This window comes from Plectropomus leopardus, chromosome 7 (genome assembly GCF_026936395.1).
Source record: "Plectropomus leopardus strain MGB_pleo_1.0 chromosome 7, ASM2693639v1, whole genome shotgun sequence".
Taxonomy (NCBI): Eukaryota; Metazoa; Chordata; class Actinopteri; order Perciformes; family Serranidae; genus Plectropomus; species Plectropomus leopardus.
In genome coordinates this window covers 12118995-12137486 of record NC_142182.1, presented here as the reverse complement: position 1 = coordinate 12137486, position 18492 = coordinate 12118995, and the positions used below count along the sequence as shown (strand labels likewise).

Below are 18492 nucleotides of genomic sequence, written 5' to 3'. Positions count from 1 at the left end.
ATGTATAGTTTATCAAAATCTACCGACTGTAAAAATTAGATTTAGAGATACATCATGGTCATGTGAGAGATTATAGTCATATTATGTAACTTTTATATTGTAGATATATATCTGTCTTTTTTATGTTTTATGTGCATTTCAGGACAAACTAAATAAAGTCATATGCCTCAGTGAATTCAAATCGTCTTGTTTCTCCCAAGTCTAATGCTAACATGATGCAATCTGTTGCGTTCGGTGCAAATTCACCAGCACTTGCATTTATGTAGTCTGCACTGACATGGCCTTTTTCTGGCCATTTACCATATTGTCAACACTTTAGAAACCTCCCAAAAATGTCACAAATCATGTTTTAAAGGGAGCTCATGTCTTATTAAGAGGAGACAAGCTCCTTTAGCTCCCCCTGTTTGCACCCTGGTGCTAAGCTCAAGAATGTTAAAACATAAATGTTAATCTGGTTATTTATTGAGGCAGAACATACAACTTTTGCATATTTACAGAAAGTACATGTACAGTGAGTTTTATGAATAAAAAATAAACTAAGCCATTATTAACCTAAATGCAATCTCAACTTCGACTTCTCATTAGCGCCCTTGCTTTGAATAAGTTTCAGTGTTTGTACTTGTCTATCTAATCATATTGGGACTTCAAAATGTTTTACATGATGTAAACAGTAAGAGGGAGTTTGCCAAATCCTGTCACAACATCTCAATAACAAGGCAAGTCTGATATGACTGAATCACACAGTAGCTGGACATGATGATGTTGTGAGTCATAAAAAATACATGAGAAGAATAAACACAAACAATACTCTGAACTGTGCACTGAGTCGTGACTGATGCCATCAACAGGTGGTGCAGGGATTTCATTGCACATTCTCACATCATCCGGTATAAATATGAACTGTAGTCAGATGTGACTGTCTTGCAATATGAATTGTTCGTGTTATCATCCCTTTTTTATGGCTTTACTCACTTTTCTTGGTGTGTCACTGCACATCCCAGATCTCACAGAGTAGCGGTGTAAATTTGTGGTCGTTCATCCTCCAGGACGTGAGCATCTCCGCGTGGTGGTGGCTGAGTGTTCTCAGCTCTGTCAGACGGCCAAGAAGACGAGCAAAGTACTGCGGCTCCTGTGGGTGCTGCAGGACACACAGCTTCCTCAGCACGTCCAGCATGGTCTCCTGAAGTCTCTCAACAGCCTGATGATCCTTCACGTAAGGCCGATCTGGAGAGGAAGGCACATGAGTTTTTTTGACTATCGAAAAACACTTCTTCCACAGTGACATCACAAAATACTTGTGGATCAGTGACAGCTTTTGATGCAGCTCACCTGGTGTGAGGATAGTAATGGAGGTGAGGAGAGCCTGTTCCTCTTGCACCATGTGGAGTTCACCAATGCTTTTGTAAAAGTTAAACATTGGTGTCATGAACTCTTCTGATATTCCTGAAGAAAAAAGAAAGTAATTTTAAAAAACATGTTTGGTGAATGGACACAATCAAGCTCTCCTTAACTTTTTGATAAGGTTAAGTCACACACAGATCTCTGATCAGTGAAAAAGATAAATAACTACTGATGTTACATACAACAGAAAAACAGCAGAAGCAAATTTGTCAATTTCAAGGGTAACTTTTGTTGTTATCAATTATGAGGTTCTGAGTTTTCATTCTAAATATCAAATATCTTTATAATTTTCTCAAATGTTTGCTTTTTATAGTAATACAAAGTGATCTGTTTCTGTATGCAGATGATGTTGGTTTCTATAGCACTATTGTTATCAAATCTGAAGAATGATGGTGCAAATTTGGTGTCAAAAGTGGTACAGGACAGACAACAGTTTACACAGGCAAAAGACTGCAAATAACAAGTATTATCTGGTAAAATGCATGTACAGAACATTTCCTGCTCTTCCATTACAGAAGGAAGAGCAGGCAAAGCTCGTCTTACATAACAGTCTGCACTTTGAGCCAGGACATTCAATCAACAGTCTGCCCTACTCTGTATAATTCCTCGCCTAGCCGGTCATAAGGAAAGTAAACTCAAACTTACATAATCTGTTGTGTTTCTTACAAACAGCGAAAATGTCTGACCATTTTTGTACTCTAATCACTCAAACGAAACTGGAGAAGGAAAAGAGACAGGAGGAGGAAATCATAAATATAAAATGAGGCGTTGGATAAGGGTGAAGGCTCTTTTATGCTCAAAGTTAGAAATGTAAACAGATTTTTGTCTGTACTTTGCATTCTTTTAACAAAAGCAACATTTAACAAAACTGAGCAGTGCCACCGGAAGTCGTAGGGACAGTATAGCGTAGTTCAAGCGAGATACAACAAAGGCATTTTAAAAATGGGGAAATATAAAAAGTCAGCAGTCTTAACTTGGTATAAATGGCATCATCCAGAGGCCTGCGAATTTTTATTTGTCCTCTCTGGGAGACAAATTACATTTACAAAGATTTAATGTTTTTGTTCTTCATATGGATGTTCTCTTAAAAATATTATTTTAGACATGTTCATTAATTTTAAGCCTTTCGAAATACACATTTTAACCCATGTCCTTTGTGGGGGACAGTGGGACTTGCTTCAGGAAAAAGAAAAAAAAAAAGGGCAAGCTGAGGAGAAGCCCGAGGAAGACATTATTGACACCCAGGACCCATTAAGGTAACTTGTAAACTATGATTCTTAGATCTTAGCTATTTGACACATTTAAGGAAGGGTAAACAGAGATTATTTTTCATTCGCATACACACAAAGGCATGCGCAATACCTTTAATGTTATATTTCTTGAAGATGAATTTAATTTTATACTGTAAATATGCTGCAGGTTACTGTATTAAATGTACATGTATTTTTTAGAAAAGACTGACCTGATGTCTACTACAAGGATCATGTTCTAAAACATTTATGAGGGGGAAAAAAGTCATTTGTTTCTTACTTACTTAATTATGTAAAAACAAAAATCAAAATAATGAAAAAAAATCTACTGGGTCTCAGGAGGATATAATTTCCTGGTCAGATAATTTGCACAAAGTAAACTACAGTAGTAGCAAGCAGGAGGATGAGGATTTGCTTCATTTGTGCCTAAACAGGGATCCCTTTCGCAAAATCTAAAAAATATAAACAACTCTGCTTTTCCTCTTAAGATTACAATTCAATAATAAGGGTGACTATTACAAACTGCTTTCTATATAATTTTCTTTTTTTTTGCATTCAGTTTTCTCTGGCATACTGGCAACTGTCCCCACTTTGCCGCTCTTCAAACTAGCAGAGGCTGTCTGTCTGCTTGGACACATCATCAAGCGTTCAGAAATGCCAGCGGGGCTCAGAGGGAGAGAAGTGGACAAAAGCACTCTTGATGTTTTGATAAGAAACAATGGTCTCTTCAGACAGCTTTGCTCCCTTATTCTCCCAGACTGGCCTTTAGTGTGAATGTCTCTTATCCCCAGCATTCACACCAGCGCTGCGCTGAGGGACCCAGTGACTCACACACACACTCCTGCCATCACTGTCTGTCTAACTGTCCAACCTGGCTGACATAATGACACCTCGCATACATATAAATGATTCCTTAAAACCACCAAGCAGTGAACCATTTGATCTGGGACATACTGTATGTGTAAATAAAGAGGCTGCAAATAAGATATGTGAGAAAAACCTTTTAACCTCAGAAATAACTTCTATGGGTTTTAAGAAATGAAACGCCGAAGACCTGTTCTTTGAATGAACCCCTTTACCTATCAGCATGCACACACACACGCCTAAACTGAGTGAAACTGTACCCACTGAGGGTGTGTGTGCATGTGTAACCTACACCCAGTCAGAGATCAACAGGTCAGCACACATCTCCCAGCTGCATCTCTCAGATCAGGCGGATCAATTATTAAAGGGGGATCTGACTGGACCTGACTGCTTGGCTGCAAGGGGAAATTTCACGATACTGCATGTGCAGCCGGCTGGTAGAGCAGTGCACCAAAGACTCCTGAAGGTCATGAATTAGGAGTTAAGTTATTCTAGTTCCACACTCAAAAATTACACAAATCATTTAAGGTGATGAAAGTTTAAAAGGCCGTCGTTTCTGCTAAAATCACAACGATTCACGTTGAACCATCTGAATTTTGATGGAGCTGTTTAAGCTCAAGTACCAAAAGTACAGTATGTTGTATTAGACAGTGCTGTACATTTTTATGGATCATTCATAGAAAGAGAATAAGAGTAGAATAACGTTCCTAATCAAATCAACGTAGCAGGATGGTCAAGGCAACAGCCATTTTTATGTGGTTGCTGCTGTTGAAATGGGCTAACTTCTGTATAAACTGAGGTGAGGTTTTCCAACAGAGTTGTATATTTTCAGTCCTATAATTTAAACTATCACTGTAACTTTTATTTCCCTGTTTCTTTTGCCATTAATTGCAAGATTGTTGAAACTTGATCTACTGTGCCTGCTTCCCATAGACAGAATATAAAGATGGAAGACACGCCCCCACTAACCCCCGCTCTTCTGATATGAGGTTAAAATATTTGAGATACAGGCACTGCCATCTTGTGAGATTGATGTCATTGACAGTCAGAGTCAGAAGCGATATCCGCGGTGGGGAAGTGACAAACAAAATATCCATTCAACCAATCGTGAGCTGCTTCATTGAATGTGAGTGCACAGATTGGCTGTTACAGATGTCAATCATGGCGGAAAATCCCCCCTTTGTATAATTTAATCTCATTAAATGGAACTTATTGTAAAAACAAACATTTGAACAGACATCAGGGTGATGAGAACTACCTCCAGTGACAGAAACCATCTTTGGGAAAAATTTAGTGGCGTGTACTTTGAGTTTCTATTTTGGCCTATGTCCCGTCCACTAACATGGAGGGGCGGGCTCTATGACCAATACTGCAGTCAGACACCAGGGGGCGATCCAAGCTGAAAAGTTACACTTTGGGGGAGCTGTCATGTTGTCAATCCTTATTAACTGTCTATGCTGCTTCGAGGGATGAGTGACTCACTGCTCAGCTGACAGCTGAGAGACAGCGGAGAGAGACAGCGTGTAGCATATTCCCGGTATCTCGGTGAATTAAGGATTTATTTCAACCAAACCAGAACTGGTGATTGTTGGAACAGTGGACTGATTAACTAGATTAGTAAAAAGACTAAATAAGAAGAATTTAGTGAGGTTTTTTTTCTTTCTGTTGCGTTTGAATGAGGTGTGTTTTATGATGAGTTAACAAGGCAGTTAAGCTATGGACTGATGTACTTTTCGGTTTACAGAAAAAGAAAAAAGAATAGCCCAAAGCTAAGTTCCTAAACAACTGAGAGTAAGACACGTTACGACCCGATTGACAAGTGATATCACAATAACAACAATCAACATTTTCTTTTGTTGTAGTCAACGACCCATGGCAAGCAGCTGAATGTCCTGTCTACTCATTTCTACGGTATCACCTCAGTTGACTCACCACTCTTGCGTATCCGCTCTTCCAAAACTTCTGTGTGTCCATTTGGCATCTTTTTGCTCAAAACCTGAGCTGAGCGCAGAAACATGGCCTCCACAGCCGAACCCTTCAGCAGAGCGATCTGATCCTCACGGTCCAGAGAGAGAAAGCCTGCAGGCGGGAATCAAAGAACTCGTTACATCCGGCATGTTGTCATCCATGACCCTATTATAACAGTCTATATATTCTATAAGATTTGCAAACAGGGAAACAATACCTGGAATATTTTTTGTAAACTCCACCAGAACTTGAACTTGACTTGTTGCCATTTCTGTCAATAGGAGGAAGTTTTCCTCTGCGCTGTACTGGTCCTGTAGCTGGTGGGGAACCAACAAGAGTAAACAACAATAAAAGGATCAGATCAACCAATCTGCATAAACTCTACCAGCAGGCAACTTCATCATGTCAACAGTCTAAACATCATCATGTGAACTTCAGTTTCTGAAATTTAGATGATGTCAGCCGAATGAAACGAGCGTGGCATGTTTTTTGTTTTAGCTGCATATGAGCTGCACTCAGTGTTGCCAATTTTCAGGAATTCATCTGTGGGATTCTTTATTGTCAATTATTCAAATAGAGAAAAGTAAAAAAAAGAAGTAAAGTTTGACGTGATTTTGATGTTAATATACCAGCTTTTTGGTGACGTCTTGAGGAATTTGATGTCTGTTGTAAGCATCTACAATGGCTTTCACGAGCGCCCGCTGCTCTTTGGTGAGTTCCACTTTTTCCTGAACAGACAACAGAACCCATCATTTAATAGTGACACATTTTTTGTCACAGTTCATATGACAGAGTCAGAGATCATAGAAAAAAACTTATGTTGTTGCAGAGATTGTGATTACCTTTGACAGTTTGGTGGTTGAGGTGACCTGTTTGTTGTCTGCGTTGTCCGCCCCCTCCGTCTCATCTCCAGTCGACTCTCCCGGGGAGGCTTTGGTGTTCTTCCGCAGCCTTTTAGACTTACACTGGATCTCTGTCAGCAGGCCTGCCAGCGGTGATGAAGGCTTCACTATGTGTGTTAAATACCTCACAGCTCTTTAATCAACAGCATTTGCAAATGTTCATTTTCATTTATAATAAGGTCATATTAACATTAGAAACCATTCTACTGTGAAATGAGTATCTGTGGTGTTCTGCTGTAATAATTTAACATCATATGCAATGTTATGTAGTACATACATGTCATTTATCCATGAATCACATCCTACATTTAAATTATTGCATAATTGGGTCTGTATTAATTTATAGCCTTGCTTCATTAAATTTTACTGTTTTCTATAGATGGCTTTTTTACTTTTGCTGTATAGCACTGCCCACATTCTCCACTAAGGGAAAATATTCTAATGCTAGACCTGCTAGACCTGTCATTTAGAGCCCCTGGGCACAGGCCCAGGGGCTCTAAATGACAGGTCTAGCCTTATTTGCAAAATGTCACTTAAATTACCAAGAAGTAAGAGACTCAAAGTTACCACAAGGAGATGCAAAAAGACCACAAAATGATTCAAAGGAACTGCAGAGGTTCAGAATAACTACAAATATAGACACAAAACACACAAATGTTGCATGACGACTAATGAAAGACACAAAAAATACGATATACCACCCTGTGGTTGTATGCTTCAGCGCACCAGTCAAGTTGCAGTTTTAATTTACTTTCATGTCCGTGAAAACATGGATGCTTCACACACAGAAGATCTATACAATCAGCACAGTTTCAAGGTGGTTCTTGAGCTAAAAACTTGTTGTATGAGGTCACCGTGACCTTGACCCATGACCTTCGACCAACAAATTCTAATCAATTAATTCTTCAGTCTGCTCAAACGTTTGTGCCAATATTGAGTAAACTCCATCAAGGCCATCTTCAGATATTGCGTCCACGACAATGAGACGGATGCAAAGTCACAGTGACCTTGACCTTTGACCACCAAATTCTAATCAGGTCATCAACAAGTCCAAGTGAATGTGTCAAATTTGAATAAATTCCCTCAAGGTGTTCTTGAGATATCCTTTTCACAAGAATTAGATGACTGTAAGGTCACAGTGACCTTGACCTTGAACCACCGGAATCAAATCACAATTGGACATACAGCCTAAAAACATAATGCCTCCAGCAAAAACCACCACAAAGCCTGTGTGTCTTGCTCCTGGTAGGAGAGGTTTTGGGACCTTTTGTATGTCCATGTCCAGGGGCCTAATGTCTTATGATCTACCCATGCTTGCTTGTTTTCATCCCACTTTGTAAGTTCAGTTTCAAAAAAATAGTTTCTATGTGTAAGGAAGATTTGGGAGGAGAGTGAAATCCATCTCTCCTGTAAATACCATCTGTCTTTTCACACTATATGACCAAAAGAGTCTAATTTGTGGAGCTCTTATTGCTCCAGCGGGTAGAGTCATGAAAGCCTGCCACCCTGCAATATTCATCACAACTTCCCTGCACTATTTATGAGCAACAGGAGTCCTCTCCGTCCTCTTGTTCTTTGCAACTGACAGCTCGTATGTACCCAATAACTAATCATCCTCCAGAGACTCAGAAAGTACATGTTCACATTTACAAGTTCTGTCTTTATATTGAGGTAAAACACAGAAGACTACAATCCCAAATAGAAACGCTTCATAGCAAATTCCTTTAAATGACAGCAGCCACTTTGAAGGCGTTAATTATTCCTAAATGGATCTTAAAGTGTCTGTTTATTTGACTCTATTCCTGTAACAGTACCAAAAGCTGGAGTGCTCTTTTGTGTGTTATGTGACATTCAGTCCTGCAGTAAAACTCAGCAGGCCATCCCTGAATGGAAAATGAGAAAGCCTTCAACAGCCTCTCTTGACTCACCTAAATAGACAGTGTGTACATGTGGACAGTCAGTTTAAACTGATGCATGAGAGTCGGCAGAAACAAACACGATTCTTAAATATTTTGTCGCATTGATTAACGATTGTTTCATTGTCTCTTAACGATCATTGATACTCACATTCAGCCAGCATGCCCATCTCCTTGCACTTTCGTAGCCGACACTCCTGGCATTTCCTGCGCATGTACATGTCCATCTCACAGTTTCCACCACTCTTGCATTTGTACACAGCGTTCTTGGTTATGCTCCGTCTGAAGAAACCTGGTTGACATAAGGAGGTATTATCATGAGAGAGAAACAGAAGGAAGAACAGAAGATTCTCAAACTTAATATTCAAAGACCCAAATCTGACTTCTATTCAAGGCCAAAGGTCTGTAATGATTGGTGATAAGCAAATGACTTTTATTAAACCTGCTTAAAACTGAATTTCTCTGATATCTCCTGTCTCTTCTTTCCCTCAGGCACAGCCGCGACTGTCTCATTTGAACACTACTTCTGCACCAGAAAAGGACTTTTTTGTTTTTGCCTGGCACCCTGGCCACTCTGAGAGAGGCTTCAGTAGCTCTTGCTTGCTGTGTCATAAATCTCACAAATAACTTGTCTGTTGATTCATAGAAACAGTCTAGTTTTGTGGTTCTCGCCTCTGTATTCTGAGGACATTGCTATTCGAAATGTCTGTGCTTTGTGTCGTACTGGCGCTTAACATTTCCACTCTTCATACCTCAAACTGTCTGTGCCAATCAAACACATGGGCTTTGTGCTGGATTGGGGCAAAATGAACATATATTTCTCTGTCCACCCTAGTGCTCAAGACTGATCTTGAGACCACTTTTAGAGGGTCTCTGTCGCATCTCGGAATCAAACACATCTTGACTCGTCTTTGTCTCGGTCTCGGACATGGCAGACTCTGAATTTTCTAATCGCGACTGGTCAAGACCACAACGGATTTATTTGTGATTGTGAACATATTTGTGAACATAATTACTGTGATTGGATGTAAAACATCCTTCTTTAAATCCAGCCAATCAAGTAAGTCATTTTCACTCATGTGGGAGCAGATCAATGAAGACGACACAAAGAGAAGCTGTGTGGTTGTTTTTGGGAGCAGAGATGCCAATTCATTTGTAATCAAGTTTGGCTACTTTAACCACAGAGAATTCGTCTACAAAATAACAAAAAATGGAAAGCACTCGGTAGAGTGCAAGTTCTGCAAGGCAGCAAGCAAAACAGTGAGCTCTCACACAACTTGTATGCACACACGTGTTTTCACTAAAAACCTTACTGTTCACAGCTGAACTGAAAGTAAAAGTTATCTGTGCTCTCTTCAAAGCCAGACTTCAATATTAAAGTTTTTTAGCTGCTTTAAAAACATTTGGTAGATAATCCTACTAAAATTGAGTCCAATTTTGGACTTTCAAAAGTTTTTTTCTATCATTGTGGTACTTATGTTTTTACATAAGTAAAAAAAAAAACAGACCTTCTTTCATCCTTACTCAGGATGTATTCAATGTAAATTTCATTTTATGTAACCAGATAGGGTTATTGACAAAGTGATATAAATGAAAGGTTACACACTGTTCTAATAATGTCACAGAGAGAATCCTGTGAACCCAGCTGGCTATGTGCCAGACACTGCAAAACACACACACACACACACACACACACACACACACACACACACACACACGCATGCACACAGAATAACTTTGGAACAGTTATTAGACATTCTGACATAGAACATTAAGCAGAATGACATGCATTAGCGTAACTGAGCTCAGGTTGCTCCTGCTTTGTGCAGCAGAAAGCTGAGAGGGAACCCAATCTGGCAGCAGTAGCGGGTAGACCTGAGCCTATTCTCAGTCAAATGGCAGGAGAGGCCAGCCGCTGCACTCCTGGCATTGTCCAACCTCACAGTGTGGAATTACACTCATATCTATTCACCCCGCCGTTTGGCAGGAATCACTGCAAATTCACAGTGTCATAAAGACACGGGGGAAGAGCAGCTAAAGGCCACTTGGTGACACCTCTGTCACCAAGTAGATCATTTTCACACATAAAAGTGTTGTGGAGTTACTGTAATATTTCTTCATGTATTCTTTGCTCTCTCAGTCTCGGTCTTTTCTTCAGCTCAAGAAGTCTGAACTTGATGTACTGTTATGATAGCATGGATTTACTGTCTGTCTCTGGCATGTAATTAAATATGTGATCAACAGCATTATGCCACAGTGTACAGCAGTGGTGGTAATAACTAAGGTATGATTCAACAACCCTTCATCTGTTTTTATCAACAGCACACAAACAGGAAATCAGATGCAGCACCGAAGTATATTCCGGACAAAGAATTGTCACTTATCTGCCCTTTAGTCCGACCTAATAATCAAAAACAGCATGACCAGTGCTCTCCTTTTAATTACAATTTACACTTAGTGTATGTGATATGCATGTGACATTCACTGTGAACAATAAAAAAGTATTTTGGCTTGGGGTTTATGTTTTGTGCATGTTCACTTCATCAATAAAAAAAAAAAAGAAAGTTTTTTGATATCAGCAGAAATCAGGATGTTGGGCGACTCAGCTGTTTGATTTTGGAGCCGGTATCTGCTGATGCTGATACTATCGTGCATCCTTAATCTGTACTGCCTAACCTGATATGTAAGTATGCTGGTACCTCTTTACATAGTCAGTTTACTCCAGTTATTTCACGACATAACAATGTGTAACTCCTTGACAAGCCTTATTTCTTTTTTTTTTTCTTTCTTTCTCCATTTTTTCTTATTCTTAAAGGGGTCTTAATGTTTTTTCTTTGTGGCCTCTTTTTTCTTTTCTCTTCTGTAGCTTTTTGAGTTGTGACATCAGTTGTGGTGTCACGGACCGCAAGGTTGTGAAAGGGAGAAGGGGGAAAAAAATGCTAGTTATGCTGGATATTGTACAGGAAAAGAAAATGTAATACTTGTACTGCCTCCATGATTGAAAATAAATGGCACATGCATTGAATATTCTTTTCCAGCTGCTGTTTAGACTGTAGATATAAATATCCCTGTCATCCGTGGCCCCTAAAATCAACAGCTAAAGACAATAACATAATTTTTTCTATGTGGGTCAAATGCCATTCTCCACTATTGCGGCCTTCAACTGTACCCGCACATGTACTTTAAACATTACAAACCCAGACACTCAGACTTTGCATTTTGCAAGCAAATGCAAGCAATGCATTTAAATTCCAGCATATGTGTGTCAGCTCCCCTCACCTTTACATCCCTCACACGTGAGAGCATTATAGTGATATCCAGAGGCCTTGTCTCCACACACCACACACAGTTCCTCCCCTTTGGCCCGCCCGGGCCCCGACATGTGCCGTGTCCTCTTGCACACGACAGGCACAACAGCGGACACCTCCTCCATCTCAGCATCATAGCCGACTTCCAGGGGTCCTTTCCTCAGTTCATATATCCCCGTGTGAGAGTACCATTCTTCTCCATCGTACTGAGGGTAGTAGTTCTGACTGGAGTAGTATGGTGTGGAAGGTATGGTCGGCTCCATGGATGGATACGGCATGCTGGGATAGCCGGTGAAGGGTAAGATGTCCGGATCCTGCAGGAGAGGACTGCCTTGATCTGCCAGAATATCTAAGAGAGAAGTATGAGAGGGATTATAAAACTGCTTAAAAACAGCAAACATAATCTCATTGCAAGGTCCACTTATTTTTTTCTTAGATTTTAGTTGCATCTTGAGGTTGAAGTTATCTCTGTGTGAGAGAACACAATCTGCTGATGAAGAGTCTAAGATGTGGTTAAAGGCTTTTTTTCTTTTTTTAAAAAAAGCTTTTAAATGGACCTTCAGTTAAGATAAAACTACACATTTTAAGCCCAAGACTGAATTTTCACACTGCTGAAGTGGAACCAAACATAATATAACTTGGATGAAGCCAGTGTCTCAGAAAGAAGTCAAATAGCAAAGGATGCTCATTCGGAATAATGTCAAGTCAAGGCAGTATGAGTAAGATACTTAAAGATCCCAATATAAAGTTTCTTTTAGAGCTCAAAAATCTGTGGAAGACATCAATAAGTAAACCAGCAATAATACATTTCTTTGGGCCACAAGTCGAGTGGTAGGATTTGGTGGCATGTAGAGTTCAGCTATTTGGGAAATTTTAGTGGCTGATGCGAGATCATGAAAACACGAAAACGCAAATGGTCCTGTCTGGAGCCAGTGTTTGGTTTGTCCTCTCAGGGCTACTGTAGAAAACATGGCACTACAACATGGCGGCAGAATAAGGAACTGCTTTGAATGTACATTAACGGCTCATTCTAAGATAACAAAATCAGTTTTCAGTTGATTATAAACTAATGAAAACATAGATGTGAGTATTATATACTGTGGCGACCCACATTATAGAGACATTCACCAGAGATTGTTTCTCCTATAAGAAGCAGAGTTCAGAGTTGACAGAAGGGGATTCTGGGAAATGAAGTTTTGGGGAGTGTTGTTAGCGCTGTTCTAGCTTTGAGCCCGATGATCGGGTGCTTGTCTTGGCATGTGTTGTTGCTGTTTTGAAGTGAGAGTAAATAGACTCGTCTCGACTCAGTCTCTTCATCTCGTCATTCCCACACTCCCACAATACCATCTCTGCCAATAGATGCCCCTAAATACAACACACTGGACCTTTAAGGGTAACATTTACACTGACATACACTATAATCACCACAAGAAGTTCATGTGTTTGTCTGGCCACCTGACAAATGACAGCCACATATCCATTATTTTTCAATTATTTTTGGTCTCCATCAGTGGCTGATGGAAATTTCTGGCTCTTTAGCAGCTAACTATTCACCAGCTATTCACTTTTTCTGCTGGGCAGGTAGTTTACAGTTGTTGTTGTTTAAAGAGCTGCTTGCTATATCTAGCAATGACAGAAATAATAGTGAAGCAAGTGAGCCAAATCAGTGACATCGTGCACCAGAACAAAACAATCAGCTGAAAGATGCTTAAATGCAGCATAAAACTGAGCAGTGCAAAACCTGCTGAAAATTCTGTAGGACCATCACTGAGAGAGACCCCTTTCCCATTACAGGGAGTCATTTGACCCATTGTCAATAGAAAAAAATATGTTAGTAGAGCTTTAATCATATGGAGAATGGTGAAGTGTCAGATGCAGTCAAATACTAGAGGAAATCCATTTTAATTTTTATTTGTTTTTCTCAGGGGGGCTTCACAGTCTTTGCAACATGATAATCCCTGTCATTAAACCCTCAGTTTTTACGATAAAACACTCGAGAAAGTTTTATTTTCTAATGCCTCCCTGCAGAAGCTAACAGGCTCAGCAGTAGTCGATAACCCACACAACACATATTATAAACCCATAAATGATTAACAATGTACTTGCGCGGAGCACACTGTGTCTTTTTGAATGACATGTAACCTCTTTTCCACTTTTGAATTTCATACAGAAATAGTTAACAGGATTAAAGTTTTGTTTCATCGTGACTGATTTTCAGAACTCGCGTGGCACTGTCAAAACAGGATATTCCCTCAGAAAACAGCACATGGGTGATGGTTTCAAAGATCACGTGTAGTCTACAAGAATAATTCCTCAAATCAAACCTGCCATTAAAGCAAACTGACACACTCAACACCAATGCAGCACGTGTAAAATACATGTCACACTGACCTCTTGAAGACTTCATCTGGACCATGGCCATCTCCGTGCAACCAAACACACAAACTATTAGAGATTTCACTCTCTGATCCTGACAGTCCAGCTGTGTTTTGTAGATTAGACTTTAACTAACAAACCATCTTCCATTTATTTCTTTTAATGGCAAGGAGAGAACAGCAGATTGAGTACTGGACTCCTTGGCGTTTGCTTGAGAAATCCCAAGAGGAGCAAAGGTTGCCACGGCTACTCATTAACCACACAGTCACATTTCTTTACATCATTTCAAGTAGCTGGCTAGCGTGTGAAGTCCAGATTTGGGCAAAGCTGACTGCTACTGTGTGGGGCTGCCGGAATTTGTGAGCGGCAAAACACGAATGTGAACTTGAAGAACATTTGCATCCATGGGTGTTTTGCAATTGCTGGGTAATTGTCTTCTGCCTGCATTTTTGTATTTTCTTTAAAGTCTGAGCTTGATATAGTTTCATTGGGTGTGTTCTTTTGGTTTTTAAATATCTACATTCATTTAGGAATGTGGCTGACATAAATTTTTTTATGACGCTCTATCAGAAAATCTCTTTCCATCGCCAACCAACCACCATATTCCAAATATGCTCAGATGAACAACTTAAAGAAAAGGCATACAAGATAAAATCACTTCAGATGAAATAATATTAAACTAAATGTAATCATATTTAACACTGTATGTTACATAAATGGGGTCCTGGAATTGGTGATGTTAAGTTTTGGTCGCCTCTTTTTCTCTTTTCCATTGGTTCAGAGTTTGCATTTGAACTACAACCAGTTAGAGTGACCTGACCTGATATTATTTTCAGCTTTCTATTTCACTTCCCTATTTGCTTGCTTGCTTTCTAGTTTTCACTCTCTCTCAAGTGCAGCATGTGATGTTATAATGTTACAACCCAATGGGACAGGTTGGAGGCGTGTCTTGTGCTATCAGACTATAAATGCGGTTAGCTGATTGGTTGTTGTGACAATAAACGAACCCACCGAACTCCATGACATTTGAAAGAAAAAGAAACGTACTTTTGATTACATTTCTATCAAGGGTCCTATAATTTACAACTTTGAAACATAAGCTTTTAAGTGAGCAAATGGATTTTCTTTTCTAAAGACTTAAGTTGCCATACATAAAAAAATTGTTAATCTATTAACTTTTTTTTAAGTACTATTCCCTTTGACAGCACCTTTTGCTGACACTGGAGAAGTGATTTAAATGTTGTCATATTTGTTTGTAATTTTTTGAAAATTTTCAATTAAAAAACAAAACAGAAATGCTTTACCCTTTCAAGGGTCATTTACAAGTTGAAAGCACCGCTGTGTGGCTTTAATTTCTCTTCTAGTTATTCTGTGTGCTGGTTTCTGACAACTTACCAAACAAGTGGGAGCTCTCTGAGATGAGGAATTCATCGCTGGGTGGGATTTGCAGAGGTCCCACCACATTGATGTCGGGGCCCACCCACTCATTCATTCAGGAGGGTCGTCAGGCACCAACGCAGAAAACAAAGCTTGCACTGGTCCAATGTATTTGTCTGTTTACTTCTGTAACAAACATAAAAACAGTTTAATTTGGTGAAGATCTCCTGAATACACTTATAGGTCTGCAGGATCCTCTGAAACCTGCAATGTAATTAAACATCAGTGCACCTGACAGGTCTTCTCTCCCACACTGTTCAGTAGCTGCATGCAGGGAGGTGGAAGATGTCCGGCCACAACAAGGCCTTTGTTAGAGCGAGTCACTGAAAGAGTTTTTTCTTTCAACCTTCGTAGAGCGAGAGTCATAAGTACACATTACTGTGTCATTAGGGCTTACTTGACAGGATGTATCACAAGATCAGTGTTATCTTTCTTAAAGGGACAGTTTCATGCCAATAGAAAGTCGGGTGAAGTTTTATAGTCCACAAAACACTGCTGGATTTTCAAGAGGGAAAAGGCGTTGCACTAATCTCCCAAACATTTGAAGCAAATGGCGACTAGAATTTAAACTTTAAACAATAAAACCACAAAATGTCTCCATACTGCTCATCAAAAGTAATCCAAGTGTCCTGAAGCCCCAACGTGCCAAGTTGTTTTGAAAAACATCAGTGGCCTTGTTGTAGCCTGTAGCTCCTATTGTAGGAGCCATGTTCATGTATGCATGCTCGCACAGGACCAACGACTGCTCGCAGTATATGCATGCCAGTGTTTACATGCTACCCAAAAGCCTCCCCCACATGCAGAGCGAGACTTTTGAAGTTAGTAGCAAGCAACAAGTCCCTTTGTCAGATTTAATACTACTGTGTGTTAGGGGAGGCTTCTGGGTAGCATGTAAACACTGGCGTACAGATACTGTGAGTTCTTATTGGTCTCGCACGAGTGCGCAAACGTGAATGCGGCTCCAACACTAGGAGCTACAGGCTGCAACAAGGCTAAAAAGATGACACCCGTGACAAAACTACCAGGCACATCAGGGCTTCAGGACACTGGGATTGCTTCTGACGAGCAGTATGGAGACATTTTGTAGTTATATTGTGTATTTTTTTAATGTTTGGATCCTGATCACCATTTACTTCAGTCGTCACCCGACAGTCCTTCAGCATGAGGGTGAATAAACATTGACAGAACATTCATTTTTGGTTGAACTATCGCTTTTATGTGATTTTACTAAACATCATTTATGCAAGAGTTAAGTCTTAGTAAGCAGATCATTTAACAATATGTTAAAACCTGAACTGTAAACGACACTGAGAGTATCTCGTGAATAATACCCACCTTTAAACTTTTCCTTTCTGGTGACAAGGCCATGGTCACATAATGTGAAACATTACTTTTGTAGACTTCAGCTGTCACATATTTTTTTTTAATTAACTCTGTAATTTCCCCTGAGATCGAAGGGCAACCCACAAGGATTCAGAAACCTCCAGTCCAATCTAACAACCCACACAAAACAGCCAAACATACCTCAGGCACAGTGGCACGCTGCAGACTCATAAGAAGTCGCCTGTTCACCAGTGAACATGAAATATGTTCTAACTCAGTCTCATATTTCTTACCTTATCCTGATCAGTTGATGCCAAATTCCTGGCCCCGCTAACTTTCCTCTTTTTCAGCCTTGTTTCTGATATCCTCGATGTGAGCGGCACCGCAATCAATATTTGCTAATGAACATTAAGCTGCTTGTGTCTGGGCTCCAGTGAGAGCATGTGTGACCTGTTGAGGTCAGGCAGAAAAGGATGGTGGTTATTAATTAAACTGTCCATTCCTGTCCATGTCATATCCCCCCCACCCCCCAAAAAACCCCCTCTTTATCTCACCAAGACAAGGCTGCCTCATGAATTCTCCAACAGACCAGTAATCCCACCCACACAAACATCACACATGGATCATACATCCAGCAAGTCTGCTGCTATCAGTCCAGTGATTTTATCTTTGAATAAAAACTGAGCGTAGCGTGCCATCTTTTTACTACAACAGTTAAACTACACTGATTTTTTTATGTTTTCAGTAAGAAATTGAGCCTGTGGCAATTGTTGTCCTCCATCCTTGAACTCTGTCCCAACAATGTGCAACACCAGTCTGCCCCAGATTTGTTTATATTGGTACTTTCATACCTCAGTGTACTTGTCCTGTTGTCTTTTTGTTTTTTTAAGATGGACACACACAAGGAATCTTGTCTTTTCTGATTCTTAATTTGTCCAAAAACATCCAATAGTTTAATCATTGATGGGTTGTTGCTCCATCCAGAGAGGCCCTTCTGAGTCAACAGACAGCCTCTCCGAAATAAACAGAACCTTTGCCATTGGCTGCCGACTGTTTGTGGACTATCTGGTCTGTGTTTGAGAGCATGTGAGGAACGAGCTGGCGGCAGTGGCCTCGAGAAAAGGACGGACACAACTCTGCTGAACATACTAATAAGTCACATGTACATCAGGTAAAGGTCAGGTATTGATGAGGGTCATTTTTAAACCTATTTTGAATACCTTTTTTCATGTGGTGTGATGGGGACTAGAACAGATACTGAGTGTTGCATTTCACTTTAGTGTTTGGTTACTCATTCCAGACAGTATTTTGCGTGACGTACACTTGAAATAACAGAAACACACCCTGGAAAATGACATAATCACCCACATGTTCAGTGAGCACGGCCAGCAACAAAAGTCTTGAAAAATGTATTTCAATGTGTGAATGACTTTTCATACATTAACAAATGCATGTTGTTAAACATTTGCGTGTATGTGTATATTTCACAATGTAAGGGCAGCCTCGTACTGTCATCTTTTCAGGCGGCAGTAGTTTTGCAGAAGCGAGTCTGACACTAGTGAGGAATATCCTGTCCAGTAATTAACTTCCCTGGTGAAAATGAAGCAGGCAGATAAAGACAGATAAGACAGAGGATGTTTACCTCAGTGTGATGGGAAACAGAGCAGTCTTTGGAATATTTAAAAATGTCTAATTTGAGCTCACTAACATAAACAGGCAGTGTTAAGAACAGCATATTCTGTCAAGT

The 18492-nt window shown here is 39.9% G+C and overlaps 1 protein-coding gene across 3 annotated transcripts; it reads right to left on the bottom strand.

Moving 5' to 3' along the window:
• Nucleotides 1-693: 693 nt before the first annotated feature.
• nr1h4 (nuclear receptor subfamily 1, group H, member 4) lies at nucleotides 694-17240 on the bottom strand. Of its 3 annotated transcripts, none has more exons than XM_042495849.2 (10): nucleotides 17039-17240; nucleotides 15381-15545; nucleotides 11581-11958; nucleotides 8453-8593; nucleotides 6326-6468; nucleotides 6113-6211; nucleotides 5701-5800; nucleotides 5448-5594; nucleotides 1330-1443; nucleotides 694-1224 (listed from the first exon to the last, which is right to left on the bottom strand). In XM_042495849.2, exons 2-10 carry the CDS (start codon nucleotides 15475-15477, stop codon nucleotides 986-988), a joined length of 1458 nt encoding a protein of 485 aa, XP_042351783.1. In that variant the 5' UTR covers nucleotides 15478-15545; nucleotides 17039-17240; the 3' UTR covers nucleotides 694-985. The 3 variants fall into 3 exon arrangements, with proteins under 3 accessions (XP_042351783.1, XP_042351782.1, XP_087936086.1); XM_042495848.2 differs by having other exon boundaries at nucleotides 15381-15548; nucleotides 17039-17239; XM_088079960.1 differs by lacking the exons at nucleotides 15381-15545; nucleotides 17039-17240 and adding an exon at nucleotides 14001-14184.
• Nucleotides 17241-18492: the final 1252 nt, after the last annotated feature.